This window comes from Cebus imitator, unplaced genomic scaffold, assembly GCF_001604975.1.
Source record: "Cebus imitator isolate Cc_AM_T3 unplaced genomic scaffold, Cebus_imitator-1.0 Scaffold218, whole genome shotgun sequence".
NCBI lineage: Eukaryota > Metazoa > Chordata > Mammalia > Primates > Cebidae > Cebus > Cebus imitator.
In genome coordinates, this window is record NW_016107533.1 from 1,315,314 (window position 1) to 1,336,551 (window position 21,238).

Genomic DNA, 21,238 nt, shown 5'->3' on the forward strand with positions numbered 1-21,238 from the left:
AAAAAAGTTAGCTGGGCATGGTGGTGTTCATGTGTAGTTTTAGGTACACAGGAGGCTGAGGCAGGACGATTGCTTGAGCCCAGGAGATAGAGGCTGCAGTGAGTTGACTGCCCTACTGCATTCCAGCCTGGGTGACACCATCAGAACCTGTCAAAAAAACAGACAAAACAGAAACACAAAAAAACTCATGACTCAACCTATGCTAGCTTCAAACTTTTCATCTTAGGCTTCCACATCTCTCTCAGCCTTCACAGAACTGAAGAGAGTTAGAGTCTTATTAAGGATTAGGCTTTGGCTTAAGGGAAAGCTGTGGCTGGTTTGAAGTTCTATCCAAAACACTCCAACTTTCTCCATATAACCAAAGGGCTGTTGTTGTTGTTGTTGTTGTTGTTGTTGTTGTTATCATTATTCATTTGTTCACTGGAGTAGCACTTGCCAATTTCCTTCAAGAATTTTTCCTTTGTATTCACAACTTGGCTAACTATTTGGTGCAACAGGCCTAGCTTTCAGCCTATTTTGGCTTTCCACGTGCCTTCCTCACTAGCTTAATCATTTCTATTAAAGTTTTTTGATTTAAAATGAGCAAGGTGAGACTATTCCTTTTACTGGAACACAGAGGTTACTGTAGGTGCTAATGTTGTGTCTCAAAGAATAGGGAGTTCAGAGGAAAAGGATAAAGAACAGCTGATCAGTGGAGCAGTCAGAACACAAACATTTATAAATTAATTTAAAACATGTATTTATGTTATAATTTTGTTATAACATTTGCCACCTTACACTGGTGCAGTCTGCAGTCCCCTGAAACAATTACAGCAGTAACATCAAAGATCACTAATCACAGATCACCATAAAGATATAATAAGAAAATCTGAAATATTGCAATTACCAAAATGTGACATGGAAGACCCAAAGTAAACATATGCTGTTGGAAAATATGGTTCCAACAGACTTGCTTGGCACAGGACTGCCACAAACATTCAATTTGTAAAAAAAAAAAAAAAAAACAACAACAACAACAAAAATAACAGTATCTGTACAGTGCAAATAATGCAACATGCAATAAAACAAGGTACTCCTTTGTAGAATACTATGGTGGTTTTACAAATACTGAGTTTTTGAAAGTTAAGTATGTAAAGTATACAATCTTCCGGAGCCAAATACAATACTAACATCTGGTAAAATTGCATGCTGCTGTGAATTTTCCAAAATAACAAATATCAGTGAAATCTTAATTTATATTTCAACTGCAGTTTAGAGTCTCACTTCTGCTTAGGATTAAGAAATCCTTTCAGAAATTATCTAAGAAGTATACTTTTTAAAAAATATTGTAAGAAGCCAAAGTTGGTATGATGGTACATAGTGCTTTTCAAAGATATAAAAATAAAGCATTAAGGTAAAATAATTTACTAGATTCTTCCTAATTATTAACATAAGATGCCACTTGTTATACTTTCTAAAAGACAATTCAAGTACACTATACAGTAAATTTTTAAATTCCATGGGAGTCATCCAAGGAAGAAACCTAATTTGGAAAACATGCTTTATCTTTGGTTGCTCTCAGTTCCTATATGCCTCTTAGAACAAGAATATCTCACACATCACTTATATATTTTTATACAAGGTCCCAAATGCAAGGTCCCAATTCTGTATTGTTAGTTCACCTAAAGAAACAGTTATTTATTCTAGGGGTTAACCAACTTTTCCTCAAAAGCCCAGAAAGTAAATGTTTTAGGCTTTGTGGGACAGTTGGTCTATGTTTCAATTATTCAGCTGTCCCTTCATAGATCTCCAACGGTCACAGGACATTCATAAATGAATGTGCATGGCTGGGTTCTAATAAAACCCTATTTGCAAAAAGCATGCAGCTAGCTCATGGGGCTGTAGTTACTGATTCCTAATTTTATTCAATGCTAGAGAGCAAAGAACAGCCAAATGGATTAATTGGGGGCCATGTGTCTGTAAACTGTTATCATAGACAGTGTAAACTGTCACCATAGACAATCTAAAGGATTTTTGAAGGAAATTTTTACCATAGTTTTGCATTATATGTTGACATTCCCAAAGAATACAGTCTCCAATGTAGAGCCTCATTTCCAGTACAGGTAGGCACTTATTATTTAACTGGTAGTTATTGTGACCTTGAAGTTAGCTAATCTATTGAACCTAAACCTAGATATGTAAAATAAACAGTGATACTCACCTCACAAGGTTGTCAAGAGTTTGAGGATTAAGGTACATATAAAGCACTTAGTATAGTATCTAAGAGTAAAAATTTAATATATGAATTTAGTTTTATTTTTATATACTTTGCTGCCTTAGTTTTATTACCTTTAAAATGGGAATAATACCAGTATCATAAGATTATTACAAGAATTAAATAAGCCAATGTATCTAAAGAACTAAAATAGTGAATATTACATAGTGTTATTTAAGTTTTAGCTCTTATTATTAACAAAGGTATTCATTCTAACAGACAAATCATTTAAAAGATGGGGCCCATGGTAGCAAAAGGAAATAGAATTACTGTATTGAGGGCTAAGATGGTTTGCATACCATCAAGTTTAAACAGATGAGTAAATGAGAAATAACAACAAAAGAACCAATGAATTTGGAGATCAGGTACTATTTATCTTCATTTTAAAGTCTCTAGAAGTCATTTAAGATATAAGGACTTAGTTATACTGATGTAGCTCAATGATACAACCCCCAAAATTAGAAACAGAACAATAATATTTTTAGGGAGTCAGGTAAGAAATACAGTAACAGTTCAAGTTTTAATTTGGGACTTACTAAATAAACAGTATCAAAATATTCCAGAATCTCCCCCATGCCTACAGTTATAAAGTTATCAGTACAGCACCCCATCCCCAAAACTAACAATGGGTACTACACAAGCCCAGGAAAAAAATCAACATTATTATACACTTTATCTTTTAACATGTATTTATATATTTTAAGATTTTTTTTCTTTTCTTTGAAAATTTACCATTTGAAAGACAATTAAATTAATATCTACTCCCTAAGAACAGAATCTTCCAGTTTTAGACACACAGCACTGACAGCAGTAGAACTTTGAAAAGCTCAAGGGAGAACTGCTGATTAGTTTTGGTGCACAATAGATTTCATGGAACTGAGGTAATTAAAGTTTTTTAGGTAACACAAAATATCCTAATAATGAACAGCTTAATGTAAAGCTTTATCATTTGTCATGCATTAGCACATGCAGCCTATAATTAACCACATCCCACATGAGAAATTACACTTTCACCGCAGCTTTTGTATAACTTTTGTAAATTGCAAAGCTTTTAAAAAAGTGACAAATCTTGTTAAGAATGCAGTTAGGTCCCAAATCATACGAGTTTAACTCAGTTTGGTTATACTTGCTCTAGGGATGAGACAATGATATTTATATCTATAAAATTACAGAGATGTTTGGCTTTTCAAAGAGCAATAAGCTTTAGAAAGATGGATAGATGAAAGGAGAGACCGGAGGGAAGGAAGGAGAAAGGCAAGTTTGTTTTATTACCAGCCTCTCCTACAAAACCTCCAAATTACAGTGTTTCATGATTAAAAGAATAAAAAGTGTTGTTATAATAACTACAGTAATTTTTTTAAGGGTTACAGATTACATTAAATATGGGGGCTAGTTATCTGGTCCAAAAATTGCCATCTCATATTATTAACATAAGCAGTAGTCTATCTCAAACATGTTAGACAAAGATCCTCTTTAAACAAGTCTGACAACCATATGAACAATAAAAATCAATACCTCACATAAATATTACTGTAATTTGTAAAAAGAAGTAACCTTTAGTTTGAAAAATAAGAATGTCTGAGGTACAATGGCAAATGTACAGTTAATCCAAAAGCCTAACATGAATCATACCAGGTAATGAAAAGTTGAAATCTTCACCTAGATTTTATGATCTAGCTGCAGAGTGCCAAATTATAATAACCCTATCTATTTTCAAAGGCAATCAAGACTTAAATGTGGCAGCACTGATTTTACTCAGACTACTATGATTAAATACTACTCAGGTGACCCAATACAGGAGGGAAAGTCTGGAGGTTTTAGGAAGTTTCTTAACAGCTCTTTGAGCATCTCATCCTTCCCATTCCACCTTCAACAAAAGAAAATATTATGTATGTCAACCAGTTATTTTGAAAAATAAAAAGATAATGTACATAAAATGTCATAGTCAGGGCTTGGTACAGGTCAAGCTTTGAAAGCTTTGTAATTTACAAAAGTTATTCAAAAGCTGCTATGTCGAAGGTCAAGGATTTACCAATACTAGACACATCAATTCACTATAAAAATCTCATCTTTCCTGAAATCTATAGATAAGGACCAGATATTTTAAAATTTATCAGCCAAGATAACAGAAGTAATAATGCAGTATCTCATTAGCACTGTATCTCCCTAAGGTGTATCATAAAATTTGTGGTAATAAAGAAACAGTATTCCTACCAACCTACACAAAATGGTGCATAGAACAGTTCAATAAGTTAAGATACCAAGAAGATATACACTGTCCTTCCCTCAATATCTTTCACAATTTGAAAACAACATAGAATCAGCATAATAAATTAAATAATTTAGAAACTATTCTCATCCACATAAAGGATGAAGCCAAAACTTTCAAAAACCTCAAGTAATTTACCCTGTTACATTCAAGGGACACCTACAAAACACAAACCAACCCAACCTCCCCAGCCTGCCACAGACACAAACTTCCAGAAAAGGAAGATTCTTCATTTTGAGGAATCATACATATTAACTCAGGCTTGTGGACGGGAAGCAAAAAAAGAGGGACTAAATCAACGTAACCAGCAAGCAGCTGGTAACAAGCAGCTAAAATGCTGATTTGTAAGCTCTGCTGTTTTTCCTTCTATCACGCTTTATTCTTCAGGTTTCAGCCATAGGCTTTCACTTTTCAGAGAAGGAAAAGAATTCTCAAGATTCTCAATAAAATCCGCAAAATAAAAGACTACTGCCCTAGGTAAACATAACCTGATTCAGCCCTTTATATCATCACCTACATGCTAAGTGACTCCTCAATCTGAAGTACTGCTCTCTTCTAGGGTTCAGACTCATGTTTCCAATCACCAAGGGGTAACTCCATGAATATGTGTAACAGAAGCATCAATCTGCCCAAAATATTAAAGCATGGCTTGTTATCTTTCATTTCTAACTCTTAATCCTCCTATTGGTAATGAATTCCTTCTCCCAGTGAATAAGCTTTATGGTCATCCAAGCTAGAAATTTCGGGGTTATTTTGGTGACAGCCCTCAGAACCAAAGACAATCTTAACCTAACCAACTACTCCTGCTTTTCCAACTTCTTTTCAATCTTTCAAATTTAATCCTGTCCATTCCCAATGCCACTATTTAACTTAGATCATCATTGCTCATTTTGGGTCTGTATGGTCTCTCTGCTTCCAGGCTCTCTCCCCACACCCAACTATTCTATCTTATGGTAGAAGTTAATATTTCCCCTGCTTCAAAACCTTTAATGTGTTTTTAAACACTTGGGCCAATGAAATGAGGTCTAAACTACTCTATATCATACTGAAAACCCTTCGTAATTTGGAACAAAATACCTTCCAAGCTGTTTCTGTCCTAAAAGGTCATGTTACCTCATACCTTCAGACTTTTACTCAATTTTTTTTTTACATGAAATGAACCTTCTACCATTAACCCTGCAAACTTTCTGTAACAAAAATAGCCTTGGATATCGGATTGCTAAATTTGTGAGAAAGGAGTAGGGCAAGCAGGAACAGAAAAGGCCAAATACAAATTACTAACTTCTCAATTTGAATTATAATTTAAAAGATTTCTGTCAAAATATGGAATTAAGTATCTAATGACCTATATCCCTGTGGGATATAGGCCATGCAAATTGTTTTAGTATACAAATGGGTACAATTTATCTTTAATAAACTACATTTTATTGTCAAAGTCATAAATGTTACCTTCAAACAGAATCCAAATACCTACAATTAATCAGATAATCTTATTTACAAAGCAGCACAATTTTGATGAGCTGCTTTTTCAAAGTATGAGTCGCAAAAATCCTACAGAATCATGATTTTATATTTAACAAACATAAAAAATATATTAAAATGTCTGTGGGAAAATATCCTCTCCGCTCATAAAAGTGGATTCATAAAGCAAACATAGTTGTACAACCTATAACACAGTGCCAGAATAAATTACTCAGAATGTATACTATGTAATTTGTCTTCTAAATGCCACAATGCCTCACATAAATATAACTATTATATAAAGGTAATCAAAGAATATATGGAAGTGATTTTTAAAATACTCAGGATGTTTACAAATCAAGTCTCTAATAACAGTCTAAAATTAAAAACAACATATACTTTTCAATCGAGAGATGGAGCGTAATCAAGAAGAATCAGTCATAACATTTACACTTAGTACCAGAGATGTTCCTTAACTTACAGTGGGTTAGGCCCCAGTAAACCCACCCTAAGTTAAAAACATTTTAAGTCAAAAATGCATTTAATACACCTAATCTACCAAACATAACTTAGCCTAGCCTACATTTAATGTGCTCAGAACACTAAAATTAGCCTACGGTTGAGCAAAATCACCTAACACAAAGCCTATTTTTAATAAAGTAGTTAATATCTCATGTAATTTATTGAATACGGTACTGAATATAACAACAGAATGGTTAAACAAGTACTTAAAGTACAGTTTCTACCAAACACATACTGCTTTTTCACCATCGTGAACTGGAAAAATCATAAGTCAAACCATCACTAAATCAGGGGTCTATAATTACATCTAAATACTATATGTGTCATGTATTTTAGGTAATTATGTGATCTGTGTACCAAATTCCTACTAAAAACCTACTATATACAAAGCACAGCTCACAGCAAGTTAATTTCTATGTTTAATGAACAACAGTGTGATAAAGCTCACATCTTCCTAAATACTAACAGATAAAATATGAACAGTAAAAATGACAATGTTTTTTAAACTCAAAATAAATAAATTTTAAAGGATACTGATCTGTCTGTGGTCTTCGAAAGTTCTCTGGAAGATTGGCTTCATAGAGTAGTCTTGCTTTAGTATTTCCCATATCTTGCATGCACTATAATTAAAAAAAAAAAAAAAGGTATTTTCATTACTCACATGAACATTAAAGAGTGATTCCTGTACATACATATACATATATATAGACATATACACAAATACCAAATAATTTATTGTTTACAATATATATTCTCCTTGGAAATATAATTTAAATCACAGCTATGAAATTAATCACTCAAGTTAAAATAGAAGTATATTTTTAACCCTTCATATTTATCAACATATGTTGATCCATAGTCCATAGTCTTATAAATGCCCTTTTTTGTGAAAATAGTACCACCTTTACACTTACTATTTCCTAAAAGTGAATTCCCTGGTAGTATGTAGGCAGTATCACTATTTTTTTTAATGTGCCACTTGAACAATGCTCCCATTTCCAGGACTAAGAAGTTTTCTTTGTTTTGAGCTTCGCAATACCCTGAAATTCTACCAATTTACAATCAAGATCACAATGAAGGCCAGATAAAAGAGAAACAGTGCTGACCCAAAGATCTGCATAAATGTATTAATTTCTTTTGAGTTATTAATAATAATCCCTTTGAGGCATTTCCCTACAAAGCCCTACCAATAAATTGTGCTTAATGCCCAAACTTTACATAAGTTCAGTTCATAGAAGCACCTCTCTAAAAATCTGTGAATTCCAATGGTAAGAACCATTGCTTGGTAAGCATAAAACAATTAGACAATCATTTCAACCAGTTTCAGTGTCATCTACAAGGAATGACTATCCAAACAGTACTTCTTTGATATTCTATCATATTAGAAACTAAATAAAAGATTTATGAACATTAGAATATTATATTACATCATTTACATACAACTTGAGTTCCTTAAAATGGTTTAACTGGTACAGAGGTCAGTTTTCGTAATTTTTCTTCCTGATTTCCCAAACACACCCCCATATGTCCAAGATGACAATCCAGGTTTAACAGGTTACCTGACATCTGCCTTGAGTTGTTGCCCTCACGTGTACACAGAACTAGCTTTCTTCAGGCAAAAAATATAGTGACTCTTCTCCCAACTGAGAGTTTTAAAGTGAACAAAATTCCAATACACAATCACCTCTAGGTATCTATTCCTCCTCACCTCAATGTAAGTACTCTTGCAGAGTAAACTACATGTCTAAGTCTTTCCTCTAGAGACAATTAGAAAGTGAAGTTAGAGATGGGTGGGAAGAAACATGGATAAAAAAAGGAGGGAGGGCTTTTATCATTAAGCTCTAAGATGACATAGAAGGCAAAATAAATCTGAGCTTCAAAATTGTGTAACATAAAAAAATATATAAAAGGTAAACAGTATAAAGTCAGAGGGCTCTATGACATCACAGTGGTAGAGTTAATATGTAATTCTGTGTGTAAGGAGAAGAGCTGAGAAAAATGTCAGTAAAGCTCACCCTTTCTGAAAATTGAAAAAATGTTTTCCATCTCAAACATTCAAATGATGCTGCATCTTTGTGTTGTGATGGGAATTTGTAAACAGAAGATGATCAAGTTATGTAATCATAAAGACATTAAATATTTGGAAATAACCAGACCAAGTAAAAATGCTTCTTAGTCTGCAATGAAGCAAAAAGTAATTCAGATACAGTTCACCGAAACTGCAAAAGAAAGAAAATTTGAAGTTTCTATCGAGCAAGCAAGAGCACATAGAAATTTTAAAGGAAAAGTTAATAAGACTAAAAAGGCTATTATATCTCATCAATCCTCATTTACATTTGTTCATATTTTAACATCTTTGGAAAAGGAATTCATCTTACAATTGATGGTGTCTAATAACTGGTAACTTTTTTCTTATTAGTCCACAAAGTGGATCTGTTTCTTACAATCAGGACTATCTTATATTCAATGAATATGACTGTACACATTTAATGTAGGTCATTAGTATCTTGCAGGGAAAATAAAAAATGAGGCACAAGGCAGATATGTACACCAAATTATTAAACATTGTTCTAGTGATGTAATCTATCACAAATTGATAGTAACATTAAAATCTGAAAGGCAGAAGTGATGTGAAATAAAGCCATTTCTATAGGACACCACTGCCAAAAAGTGACTGGGTATAGGTACATGTATGTGTTTGTTGGTTGGAATCTGAATAAACAAAAATTCAATGACATCACAGATGAAGAGATCATTTTGTTATGATAAAAAATATGTTGGTAAGCTTAGTTTCTAGGTTTCTAAAAAGTAGACTAGAGGAATCGCCACAGTGTCTTCCACAATGGCTGAATTAATTGACACTGCCACCGTAAAAGTATTCTTATTCCGCCACATCCTCTCCAGCATCTGCTGTCTCCTGATTTTTTAAGGACTGCCATTCTAACTGGTGTGAGATGGTATCTCAATGTGGTTTTGATTTGTATTTCTGTAATGACTAGTGATGATGAGCATTTTTCATGTTTTTTTTGGCCTCATAAATGTCTTCTTTTGAAAAGTGTCTGTTCATATCCTGTGCCCACTTTTGGATGGGTTTTTTCTTTGTAAATCTGGTTTAGTTCTTTGTAGATTCTGAATATTAGCCCTTAGCCAGATGGGTAGCTTGCAAAAATTTTTTCCCACTCTGTTGGTTGCCGGTTCACTCTAGTGATTGTTTCTTTTGCTGTGCAGAAACTCTTGAGTTTAATTAGGTCCCAGTTGTCTGTTTTGGCTTTGTTGCCAATGCTTTTGGTGTTTTAGTCATGAAGTCCTTGCCTATGCCTATGTCCTGAATGCTACAGCCCAGGTTTTCTTCTAGGGTTTTTATGATGTTAGGTCTTATGTTTAAATCTTTAATCCATCTGGAGTTAATTTTAGTGTAAGGTGTCAGGAAGGGGTCCAGTTTCTGCTTTCTGCTCATGGCTAGCCAGCTTTCCCAGTACCATTTATTAAACAGGAAGTCCCTTCCCCATTGTTTTTTTTTTGTCATGTTTGTCAAAGATCAGATGGTTGTAGATGTGTGGCGTTACTTCCGAGATCTCTGTTCTGCTCAGTTGGTCTATATCTCTGTTTTGGTACCAGTACCATGCCGTTTTGCTTACTGTAGCCTTGTAATATAGTTTGAAGTCAGGTAGTGTGATGCCTCCAGCTTTGTTCTTTCAGCTTAGGATTGTCTTGGCTATGCGGGCTCTTTTTTGGTTCCATATAAAGTTTAAGGTGGTTTATTCCAGTTCTGTGAAGAAGGTAAATCGTAGCTTAATGGAGATGGCATTGAATCTATAAATTACTTTGGGCAGTATGGTCATTTTCACAATATTGATTCTTCCTAACCATAAGCATGGGATGTTTTTCCATATGTTTGTGTCCTCTCTTATTTCCTTGAGCAGTGGTTTAGAATTCTCCTTAAGAGGTCCTTCATATCCTTTGTTAGTTGTATTCCTAGGTATTTTATTCTCTTTGTTGCTATTGTGAATGGGAGTTTGTTCATGATTTGGTTCTCTGTCTTTTATTGGTGTATAAGAATGCTTGTGATTTCTGCACATTGATTTTGTATCCTGAGACTTTGCTGAAGTTGCTTATCAGCTTAAGGAGATTTGGGGCTGAGACAATGGGGTCTTCTAAATATGCAATCATGTCATCTGCAAATAGAGATAATTTGGTGATTCCTCAAGGATCTGGAAATAGAAATATCATTTGACCCAGCAATCCCATTACTGGGTATATACCCAAAGGATTATAAATCATTATATTATAAAGACACATGCACACATATGTTCAATGTGGCATTGTTTACAATAGCAAAGACTTGGAACCAACCCAAATGCCCATCAATAACAGAATGGACAAAGAAAATGTGGCATATATATGCCACAGAATATTATGCAGCCATAAAAAAGGATGAGTTTACATCCTTTGTAGGGACATAGATGAATCTGGAAACCATCATTCTCAGCAAACTGACAGAAGAACAGAAAACCAAACACTGCATGGTTTCACCCACAGGCAGGTGATGAACAATGAGAATACATGGACACAGGGAGGGGAACATCACATAAGGGGGTAGGCGAAGGGAGGCGGGGGCAGGGGAAGGGAGGGACAGAGTGGGGGCAGGGAGGTTGGGGAGTGCTAACACTGGGAGAAATGCCTGATGTTAGGCGACGAGGGTCGGGGGGGATGGAGACAGCAAATCACCATGGCATGTGTGTTCCTATACAACAATCCTGCAGGATGCACACATGTACCCCAGAGCTTAAAGTACAATTATAAAAAAATGGCAAATAGGAAAAAAAAAAAAAAAAAGATAGATTAGAAAAGAGTGGAATGTAGGGGAGCAATGGAAGAGCCAGTGGAAATGAAAAATTGAGCAATTTGGAAATGAGAGTTAGGGCAGGGGAGAAAAACAACAGAAGCTGATGTTTTTAGCAGGTGATGAAGAATATGGTGCAAACTAGCTGTTCTCAAGGACTCAAGGCCATGAAGAGTAAACTGTCCAGTAACTAGCAGAGAAAAAAAAAAACAGTGTAACAGCTACAGTGACAAGCATTAGACTCAATACTTTACCTATATTTGTGATTTTAATTTCAAAACCCTGAGATAGGCATTATTATCCTAATTTATAGGGGAAAAATCCCTGAATCTATAAAGATGTTAAGTAACAGGCCTAAGTCTCCATAATTCAGCTCCTGATAAAACCAACATCACCCATCAATAATTTAGATATTTAAAGCTTCATCCAATGGAACTGCGAATACATCCTGCAGGGCTTGCTGACAGCAGGCTCTGTTTTAGAGGCCTGGTTTTCATTTTACAGATAAGGAAACTGAAGCACAAAGAGGTTGTATGATTTTTCTACTGGGATATACAATGCATCAGTGACACAGCTGAGACTAAGATCCAGTTCCTTCACTCCCAATCCATACCACCATGCTGCAGCTAGTCAAAATAAGCATCTAGGAAATTTCACCACAAGACAGAAGATGCTATAAGTGTTACCTCTATTATTAAAACATCATTCTTGTTATTAAAATATTACTCCTTTTCTTTCAGGTTCTCTCACCAAAAATGCTTCTGCTTATTCTTTGCAGGCTCTCTCACCAAAAATGCTTCTGCTTATTCTTTGGCAATTAATTATTCAGTTTTCCAAAGCTAAGTCAAGCACACTGGTTTCAAAAAAAGAAGGGTGTGGAAGGGATAAATGGCATATACTTTGTCTAAAAGAAAAACTAAGCTCTATTTTTTAAATCATTTTAAATTATGGGTAATAACTAGTGACCTGAATCTCTACCATGTAGTTCCTATGAATCAAGCCAGACCCTACGTACTATTTTAATACTTACTTAGCATCATTCTGAAATGCTTAAATTTTCTAAACTTGCTTTCACTTCTCCAATAGGAGGGATACTGTGAGGCTATCAAATAAACCACTAAAAATTCAAACATCTTAGTAATGTTGAAAATTCCTCAGCTTTAGAGAAGTCACGTCATCCCTGTCAGTATTTTTTTTCTCTTTATCTCACACTTCAAGTATGGAAAAAGAAAGGGGAAGACTCTGAATTACTTAAAGTTTCTATTAAATTTATTCTTAAAATATTTTAAGTAGACATATATTTACTTGTTAAACTATAGTTCACCTCAAAATGAGTATTTAAAAAAACAAGTCAAGCATCTAGTGAGGATAAAATGTACTGATATTCTTGAGAAAGTAAAAAATGATGTAAGAATATATTAAATATACACTCAACATTCATGTTTAAGAAAAATATATTAATACGTTGAGGAATATGTACTTCATAGTTAAGATAAATGCCAGTAGTCTGAACATATTTTTTTTTATTTATTTTTTCTAGGATAGAGTCTTGCTCTGTCACCCAGGCTTGAGTGCAGTGGTACAATCTTGGCTCACTTGCAACCTCTATCTCCCGAGTTCAAGCAATTCTCCTGCCTCAGCCTCCTGAGTAGCTGAGATTACAGGCATGTGCCACCATTCCCAGTTACTATTTGTATTCTTAGTAGAAATAGGGTTTCACCTTGTTGGCCAAGCTGGTCTTGAACTCCTGACCTCAAATGACCTGCCTGCCTCAGCCTCCCAAAGTACTGGGATTACAGGCATAGACCACTGCCCCCAGCCAACTGAACATATTTTTAAACTACTGTTACTTTTCCCATTGAATTCAATCTGTTCTCATTTAACGTATGTTCCCAGAAACATGAATTTTGTACTGTTCTTTTTTAATTGAATCATCTTCATCCAAACTTACCACCCTTATAATTACAAAGGAAGGCTTCACCTGGAAATAGTGTAATAAACCACTTAAGAATCCTAAACCCTACTATTAAAAGTATTTTGCCTTCATCAATCCATAATCAATGTGTTTTTAGTTTCCCCACATAGCCTAGTACATACAACATCACCAGCCCAAAGCATCACACACATCACTTCAAAGTTAATATTTTAAAAGACTCTGAATTGCTGAAATTCGTCTACTGCCTAACGTATTATCGTCACAATCTAATGTATATGAAACAGTTCTATTTGTGAAACTTCCTAAGTACAAAATATTTTACCCAATCCCAGTTTTAGCATTAAAAGAGCAAAACCTCTATTCTAAAACAATTTTAAGTTGTTTATGTTTTACGGAGACCAAAGAGAATTGGGGCTGTCAATTTAAAATTTTAATTGGCATTTGCTTATCACATTTGTCTAATTTAATAAACTAAAATATACAAAAAATAACATGTAACAAAACGTACGAACAGATAAAAAGAAAGTAGGCAGAATCAATGAATAGGCAAGCAAATGTAATAGGAGATTTTGTTCATTTTTACAATACTGTAAATGTTTAAAAAAAAATTACTTCTATGTCAACAGGGCATCTCCAGTGACAAATGGCAATTAAGCAGCACACAACAGTTTTACAAAAACAGAACCTTGAAACAAATGTGTGAAGACAAAAGAGTAGGAACAGATAAAATAAAATGGGCCCAAGTTTAAGTCACTGTCAGAATCAGGAAACCATAATTAAATATAATAAATGGCAAAATAAATGACACACCACCTGAAATTCCAAATTAATAATTCATTCCCCTGAAAGGAAGACTTATCAAATATTTTCTTTGTTTTAATCTTCCAAAATCATGGAAACCAGAGGTCTCTATAAGTGAAAAATCTACTTCAAGGTATGGCTTCTATTTGTCCTGGGTCAACTAAAGCCAAATACAGCCTATTCCAGGCTCAGCAACTAAGCCTAATAAACATGGCTTCTTGGGCTTTGCTTCTTTGTACTTTTCCCTTTTTCCTAGTATCTTCACTTTGTCCCTCAGATGCTAAGAAGTACCAGAGCAACTTAGCCATTAATGGTAAAACTAAAATTCATTCTAATGTATTGTTTCAGGAAGCTATCTACATAGCTTTCACAAATTTGTATGTGTGTACTGACTTGCCCTTTGAGGTTTACTGGTTGTTTTTAAAAAATGAGGTAAGTGGGGGGAAAAATTAATAGAGAAGCAGATATTACAAATGATTAGGTTACAATTAAGTTGCAATCAGATTTTCAATTCCCAATGGCCAAACTGCAAAATGTTAAAATAATCAGCTGAATCTTAAAAAAAAAAAAAGAAAATCAGTGTTTAACAGAAGGATGCTACATGCCTATGTTTAATCTAGAGGAAGAAAATTAATATGATAATTTAAAATAGTTTTCTACCCAATTGATATGGTTAGGCTTTGTGTCCTTACCCAAATCTTATCTCGTAACACCCACGTGTCAGGTGTTGGGGAGGGACTTTGTGGAGGTGATTGGATCATGGGGATCTGTTCCCCCATGTTGTTCTCATGATAGTGAGGGAGTTCTCATGAGATCTGATGGTTTTAAAAATGGCAGTTTCCCTTTCGTGCGCTCTCTCTCTCAACACCATAAGAGATTGTGCTTTGCTTTCCCCTCGCCTTCTGCCATAATTTTAAGTTTCCTGGGGCCTCCCAGCCATGTGGAACTGAGTCAATTAAACCTCTTTTTCTTATAAATTACCCAGTCGCAGGTGGTATTTTTATGGCAATATAAGAACACAATAATACAACAATTTTATTTGACTCCATTTTCTGAGGAACTTATTGAGAGAAACGAAGAGTCTTACCTACAAGTCAAAAGATGTATGTAAGGATATAAAAATGTATGCCAACTATACACCTGTGTGTATGTGTATGTATATATATATATATATATGCATAAAATATTCCAGCCAGGCGCAGTGGCTCACACCTATAATCCCAGCACTTTGGGAGGCTGGGGCAAGCAGATCACAAGGTTAGGAAATCGAGACTATCCTGGCTAACATGGTGAAACACCATCTCTATTAAAAATATTTTAAAAATTAGCCAGTCATGGTGGCACACACCTGTAGTCCCAGTTACTTGGGAGGCTGAGGCAGGAGAATCACTTGAACCCAGGAGTTGGAGGTTGCAATGGGCCGAGACTGCACCACTGCACTCCAGCCTGGGTGATAGAGTGAGACTCCATCTCAAAAAAAAATTTTTTTTCAGGAAAAATATATAAGAAACTGATAAACATGGTTACTTCTATGGAAGGCAACTGGATGACAGAGACAGAAGTGGGAGGGAGAATATTCACTGCACTTCTATAAGCCTTAAAGTTTGTACCATGTCTATAAATTTTCCATCCCCAAGAACTGAATAAAACAATTAGAGGGAGCTATAGTAATGCTGCACTGCTCCTAAATAAAATACTATCTAGAGGAGACTAAGTAGGGTATCCAAGCAGCACCTGAATCAAATCAGAAAAAAGAGACCTCCTCCTTTACTATGGAGAACAAAGTTTTCTCATAAATCAAAAAGATTATTAAAACACATTTTTAAAAATCTCATCCAAGCAGATCTGACACTCAAAATATATTCAAGGCATAAATATGGCATTTATTTGCCATGCATATTTCCAGTATCATCATCATATTATAGAAGCTTTCTTATATTTTTAATGTATTTGTGGGGGGGGACTGCTTGTTCTACTATTTTCTATTCATTAAAAACTTTAAAAACAAAGACTAAGATGTTCAACGAAAATTTTTATTTTCAGCTGAATGTATATGTTTTAAAAAGCTTTTATAAAGATAAATGAATATTTTTAGTCCCTGGATAAATTCTTCATGTCAGTAACTCACCTCTACTACCACTTGAAATTTTCCAGAATAGTTCTCTATCTTCCTCTCAAAAGCCACCAGTATTTCTTGCATAGGAGCAAGCCTTTCAGCATTGGTTTCAAGATCTTTTGGATTCCAGCTGCTGGAAAAGAAGGGCCACCATTTTTGGTCTCAGGAACTCTTCGGAAATATTAATACAGAGTCCATTCCTTCAGTTTCATAAACTTGTTTTTTAGGGGAAGCTGTTCTCTGTTTTAATTAATTTTTTAAAGAATAAATCACACAATTCAAAGGTTTTAATGATGACGTGGAATTAGAGGTAGCAGTTTTCATACTTTTTACAATTTATAGATATTCGCAGATGTTGATTTATCTGTTGCAGCATTTGCTAATTACTACAAACTGAGAGAATATATTCTTTTTTGTAAGCAATGCAATTAAATATTGTTATGACAAAATTGGAAAAGCTTCACATTACACTCTTCTGTCATCTCTACTTACTATAAAATCGACACCATTTAAAGTACAGGAATAAACCATCACTTTCACTCTAGGTGCTTAAGGCCCAGCTCAGGAGTCATCCTGGACTCTTCTCTCTTCTGCCAAAAGTCTTGGTTATTCTAACTTCTCAATATATTCTTTGTAGGTATATCCTGTTTATCAAGTGCAATGTCATTACCTTAATTCGAGATGTAGTCACCTATTGTGTAGATTATTGCAACAATATTTTAAGAGCTCCCTACTCTCTCCCTACTATCACTCATAAGATCAGCACCAAACAACTCACTGGATGTAACCTTCACCTTTATCTCCTATGGCACATATAACTGCACCTAGCACTCTAGTCACAGAACACTACTTTACTTTCTCAAACATGAAATGCTTTCTCCACCTTTCTACCTCAAAGATCCTCTGCACATTGTGATACACATTCAGTGATTCATAAACAAATAAAGATTACTATAAAAATAATAATGACATATTTTTAAAATATTAAAACTTACCATATGACCAGGTAATATCAAAAACAAAAGCCGCTTTTCTGATGTGCCAAACATCACCAACCATTTAGTTAATAGAGCCAGAAGAAGACACTAGTTCTACAGTCCAAGGCCAGTGTTTTAACTATGATTGCTATCTTCTATCATTATTATATTCACACAAAGCAGGAAAGTAAGTGACTACATCTCTAAAATATTATATGCAATGAAATTAATAATTATGTTTCTAGATGATCCATCCATACATGTATTCATTCAATACCACCTAACAACTTTCTGTACTCTATAGGGGGATTTAAGCCCTTATCTTCAAATAACTTATTATTTATTCTCCCTCAGCTCTACTTAAATTAGGCAGTTTAGAATTAACAGTTAAAAGAATGAAAAACTTCCACTAAGTAACTAACATCTTAACAATTTTGTTCACTTTTTATATGGTGATAATCAATTATATGTAATAGAAAATTCTAAAATACGCCATTTTCGAAAAAACTATTAATATTACTGACCTTATTTAAAGTTTAACCTTAAAAATTTTTTAACAAATCAAGAGAAAGAAGAAAATGTAGGGCACAATGTTGCACATTCAAATTAAAAATTTGTGTACTTTTTCCCAAATGGATTGCTTAAAAATGTAAATCTCTTATTAAACTTCACAGATTAAATTTTGTTACAGACAGTATCACATTTCCTTCTTTACCTCAATTTTCACATGTAGGCGATATGAAAACCCAATGCTATCGGCTGCTCCTATTCTCTGGTCTTCTTTGAAGATACGTTTAATGATTCTAGCAAAAGTTCAGCATCAACTGAATCTCAATTAATTTAAAAAGCTAAGTATGTACCTGAGGCCCTAATTTGAAAAATGTTGTCAGCTTAACGGAATTATAATGAGAAATCCTCCCATAAAATAAGAAAAAAGATTGTTTGACCTAGGGTTTTCTTGAATAAATGTATACCAAGAATTGTGTACTGAAAGCTTATTATGTACATGGTTCTACAAGACACTATTAAAATTTATCCAAGAGTCAAAATCTTAAGAGATTAAATAATATTCTAACACACAGAGGTCAAATGTGGTTAAATCACAGAGTTCTCCAGATTAACTTTTTTAACTGGAATTTTATTCTATTAAATATTGCTTATCATAAAAATTATGTAACAGCAGAGATAATTTTCTAGGTTCCCAGAATCTCCCCAGAAAAAAAAAAAAAAAAAAACAGAAAGGTCTAGGTAGGAAAACTAAAAACCCATGGATGATATTTACAACAAAATTAAGTGGCTGATTATCCCCACAAATCTCAAAATGCCATCAGTTAGGAACAAACCATTATAATGACCACTAGACCTGCCTGAGGCCTGCAACTAATGGGGAGTCCAGTGGATTTAAGAACAAAACACCAAAACAGTCAAGAGATATAAAAACTGGAAATCAAACTGAACCAATCTGAGAAAAGCACAGGAAGTTGAATTTTTCCCCAGTCTGATATGGTTTGGCTGTGTCCCAACCCAAATCTCATCTTGAATTGTAGTTCCCATAATTCTCACGTATTGTGGGAGGGACCCAGTGGGAGATAACTGAATCATGGGGGCAGTTTTCCCCTTAATGTTTTCATGGTCATGAATATATCTCACAAGATCTGACAGTTTTATAAGGGGAAACTCCTTTCACTTGCCTCTCATTCTCTCTTATCTGCAGCCATGTAAAACGTGCCTTTTACCTCTATCATCACTGGGAGGCCTCCCCAGGCATGTGAAACTGTGAGTCCATTAAACCTCTTTTTCTTTATAAATTACTCCAGTCTTGGGTATGTCTTTATCAGCAGTGTGAAAACAGACTAATACAGTAAATTGTCACCAGGAGTGCGCTGCTGCTGTAAAGATACCCGAAAATATGGAAACAACTTTGGAAGTGGGGGACAGGCAGAGGTTGGAACAGTTTGGAGGGCTCAGAAAAGGACAGGAAAATACGGGTAAGTCAGCAGCTTCTTAGAGACTTGCTGAATAACTTTGACGAAAATGCTGGTAATCAAATGGACAATGAAATCCAGGCTGATGTAGTCTCAGATGGAGATGAGGAACTTGTAGGGAACTAGAATAAAGGTGACTCTTGCTATGTTGTAACAAAGAAATTGGTGGCATTCTGCCCCTGCCCTAGAGACTTATAAATCTTTCAACTTGAGGGAGATGATTTAGGGTATCTGACAGAAGAAATGTCTAAGCAGCAAAGCATTCGAGAGGTAACTTGGGTGCTGTCAAAACCATTCAGTTTTAACAGGAAAACAGAGCCTAAAGGTTTGGAAAATGTGTAGCCTGATGACACAATAGAAAAGAAAAATCCATTTTCTAAAGAGAAACTCAACCTGGCTGCAGAGATGTGCATAAGTAATGAGGAGCCCAATGTTAATCACCAAGACAATGGAGAAAATGTCTTCAGGGCATGTCAGAAAACTTCCTGGCAGCCTCTCCCATCACAGGCCTGCAGGCCTAGAAGGAAAAAATGGTTTCATGGGCCAGGCCCAGCGGCCCCTGCTGTGTGCAGCCTAGGGACTTGGTGTCCTGCATCCACGCTGTCCCAGCTGTGGCTAAAAGGGTACAATGTATAGCTCAGGCCATGGCTCCAGAGGGTGCAAGCCCCAAGTGTCGACAGCTTCCCTGTGGTGTTGAGCAGCTGGGTACACAGAAGTCAAGACCTGACATTTGGGAACCTCCACTTAGATTTCAGAGGACGTATGGAAATGCCTGGATGTCCAAGCAGAAGTTTGTTGCAGGGGTGGGGTCCTCATGGAGAACCTCTGCTAGGATAATGTGGAAAGGAAATGTGGCAAGCGAGACCCTACACGGAGTCCCCACTGGGGCACTGCCTAGTGGAGCTATAAGAAGAGGGCCACCATCCTCCACACCCCAGAATGGTAGATCCACCAACAGCTTGTACCACACACCTGGAAAAGCCACAGGCACTCAACACCAGCCCTTGAAATCAGTCAGGAGGAAGGCTATACCCTGCAAAGCCATAGGGGCAAAGCTATAGGGGCAAAGCTGCCCAAGGCCACAGGAACCCACCTCTTACATCAGCATGGCCTGCATGTGAGACATGGAGTAAAAGGAGATCATTTTTGAACTTTAAGATTTGACTGCCCTGCTGGATTTCAGACTTGCATGGGGCCTATGGCCCCATTATTTTGAGCAATTTCTCCATTTGGAATGTCTGTATTTACCCAATGCCTGTACTTCCATTATACCTAGGAACTAACTAACTTGCTTTGGATTTTACAGGCTCATAGATGGACGGAATTGGCTTTGTGCTGAATGAGACTTTGCACTGCGGACTTTTGAGTTAAAACTGAAATGAGTTAAGACTTTGAGGGACTATTGGGAAGGCATGATTGGTTTTGAAATATGAGGACATGAGATTTGGAAGGGACCAAGGGCAGAATGATATGGTTTGGCTGTGTCCCCACCCAAATCTCATGTTACCCAGTGGGAAATAACTGAATCATGGGGGCAGTTTTCCCCTTAATGTTCTCTTAATAGTGAGTAGGTTTTATAAGATTTGATGGTTTTATAAGGGAAAACTCCTTTCACTTAGCTTTCATTCTCTCTTGTCCGCCACCATGTAAGATGTGCCTTTCACCTTCTGCCATGATTGTGAGGCCTCTGCAGCAACATGGAACTGTGAGTCCATTAAACCTCTTTTTTGTTATAAATTACCCAGTCTTGCATATGTCCTTACCAGCAGTGTGAAAACAGACTAATACACAGTCCAATAACAATTAAGTATGAATGGGTCACAATAGGCTTGGAATGGGGAGAGATGATCTAGCCCCTATGAACTCTCCTATCTAACCACAAAGATTCTCTTCCAGGACAGGGTCCCAAACAGAGAAAAAGATAAACCCTGGGAACTGACTCAAAATTGAGCAGGACAGGTGTAACAGAGATAATACAAAAGGAGATGGTCCAGATAAAAGTGCAAGAAGGGAGGGGAACAGAACAAGAACATCTAAGCAAATGGCTTTTTTTTTTTTTTTTTTTTTTTTTTTT

General features: G+C 35.5%; 1 protein-coding gene across 3 annotated transcripts in view; it reads right to left on the bottom strand.

Moving 5' to 3' along the window:
- Positions 1 to 21,238, bottom strand: part of SMAP1 (small ArfGAP 1) — a 176,356-nt gene that overhangs the window by 71,613 nt on the left and 83,505 nt on the right. For all 3 annotated transcript variants that reach the window (XM_017549410.2, XM_017549409.2, XM_017549414.1), the window contains exon 3: positions 7,041 to 7,126. In XM_017549410.2, coding sequence (XP_017404899.1) covers positions 7,041 to 7,126 — 86 coding nt within the window. The remainder of the gene's footprint in view (positions 1 to 7,040; positions 7,127 to 21,238) is intronic.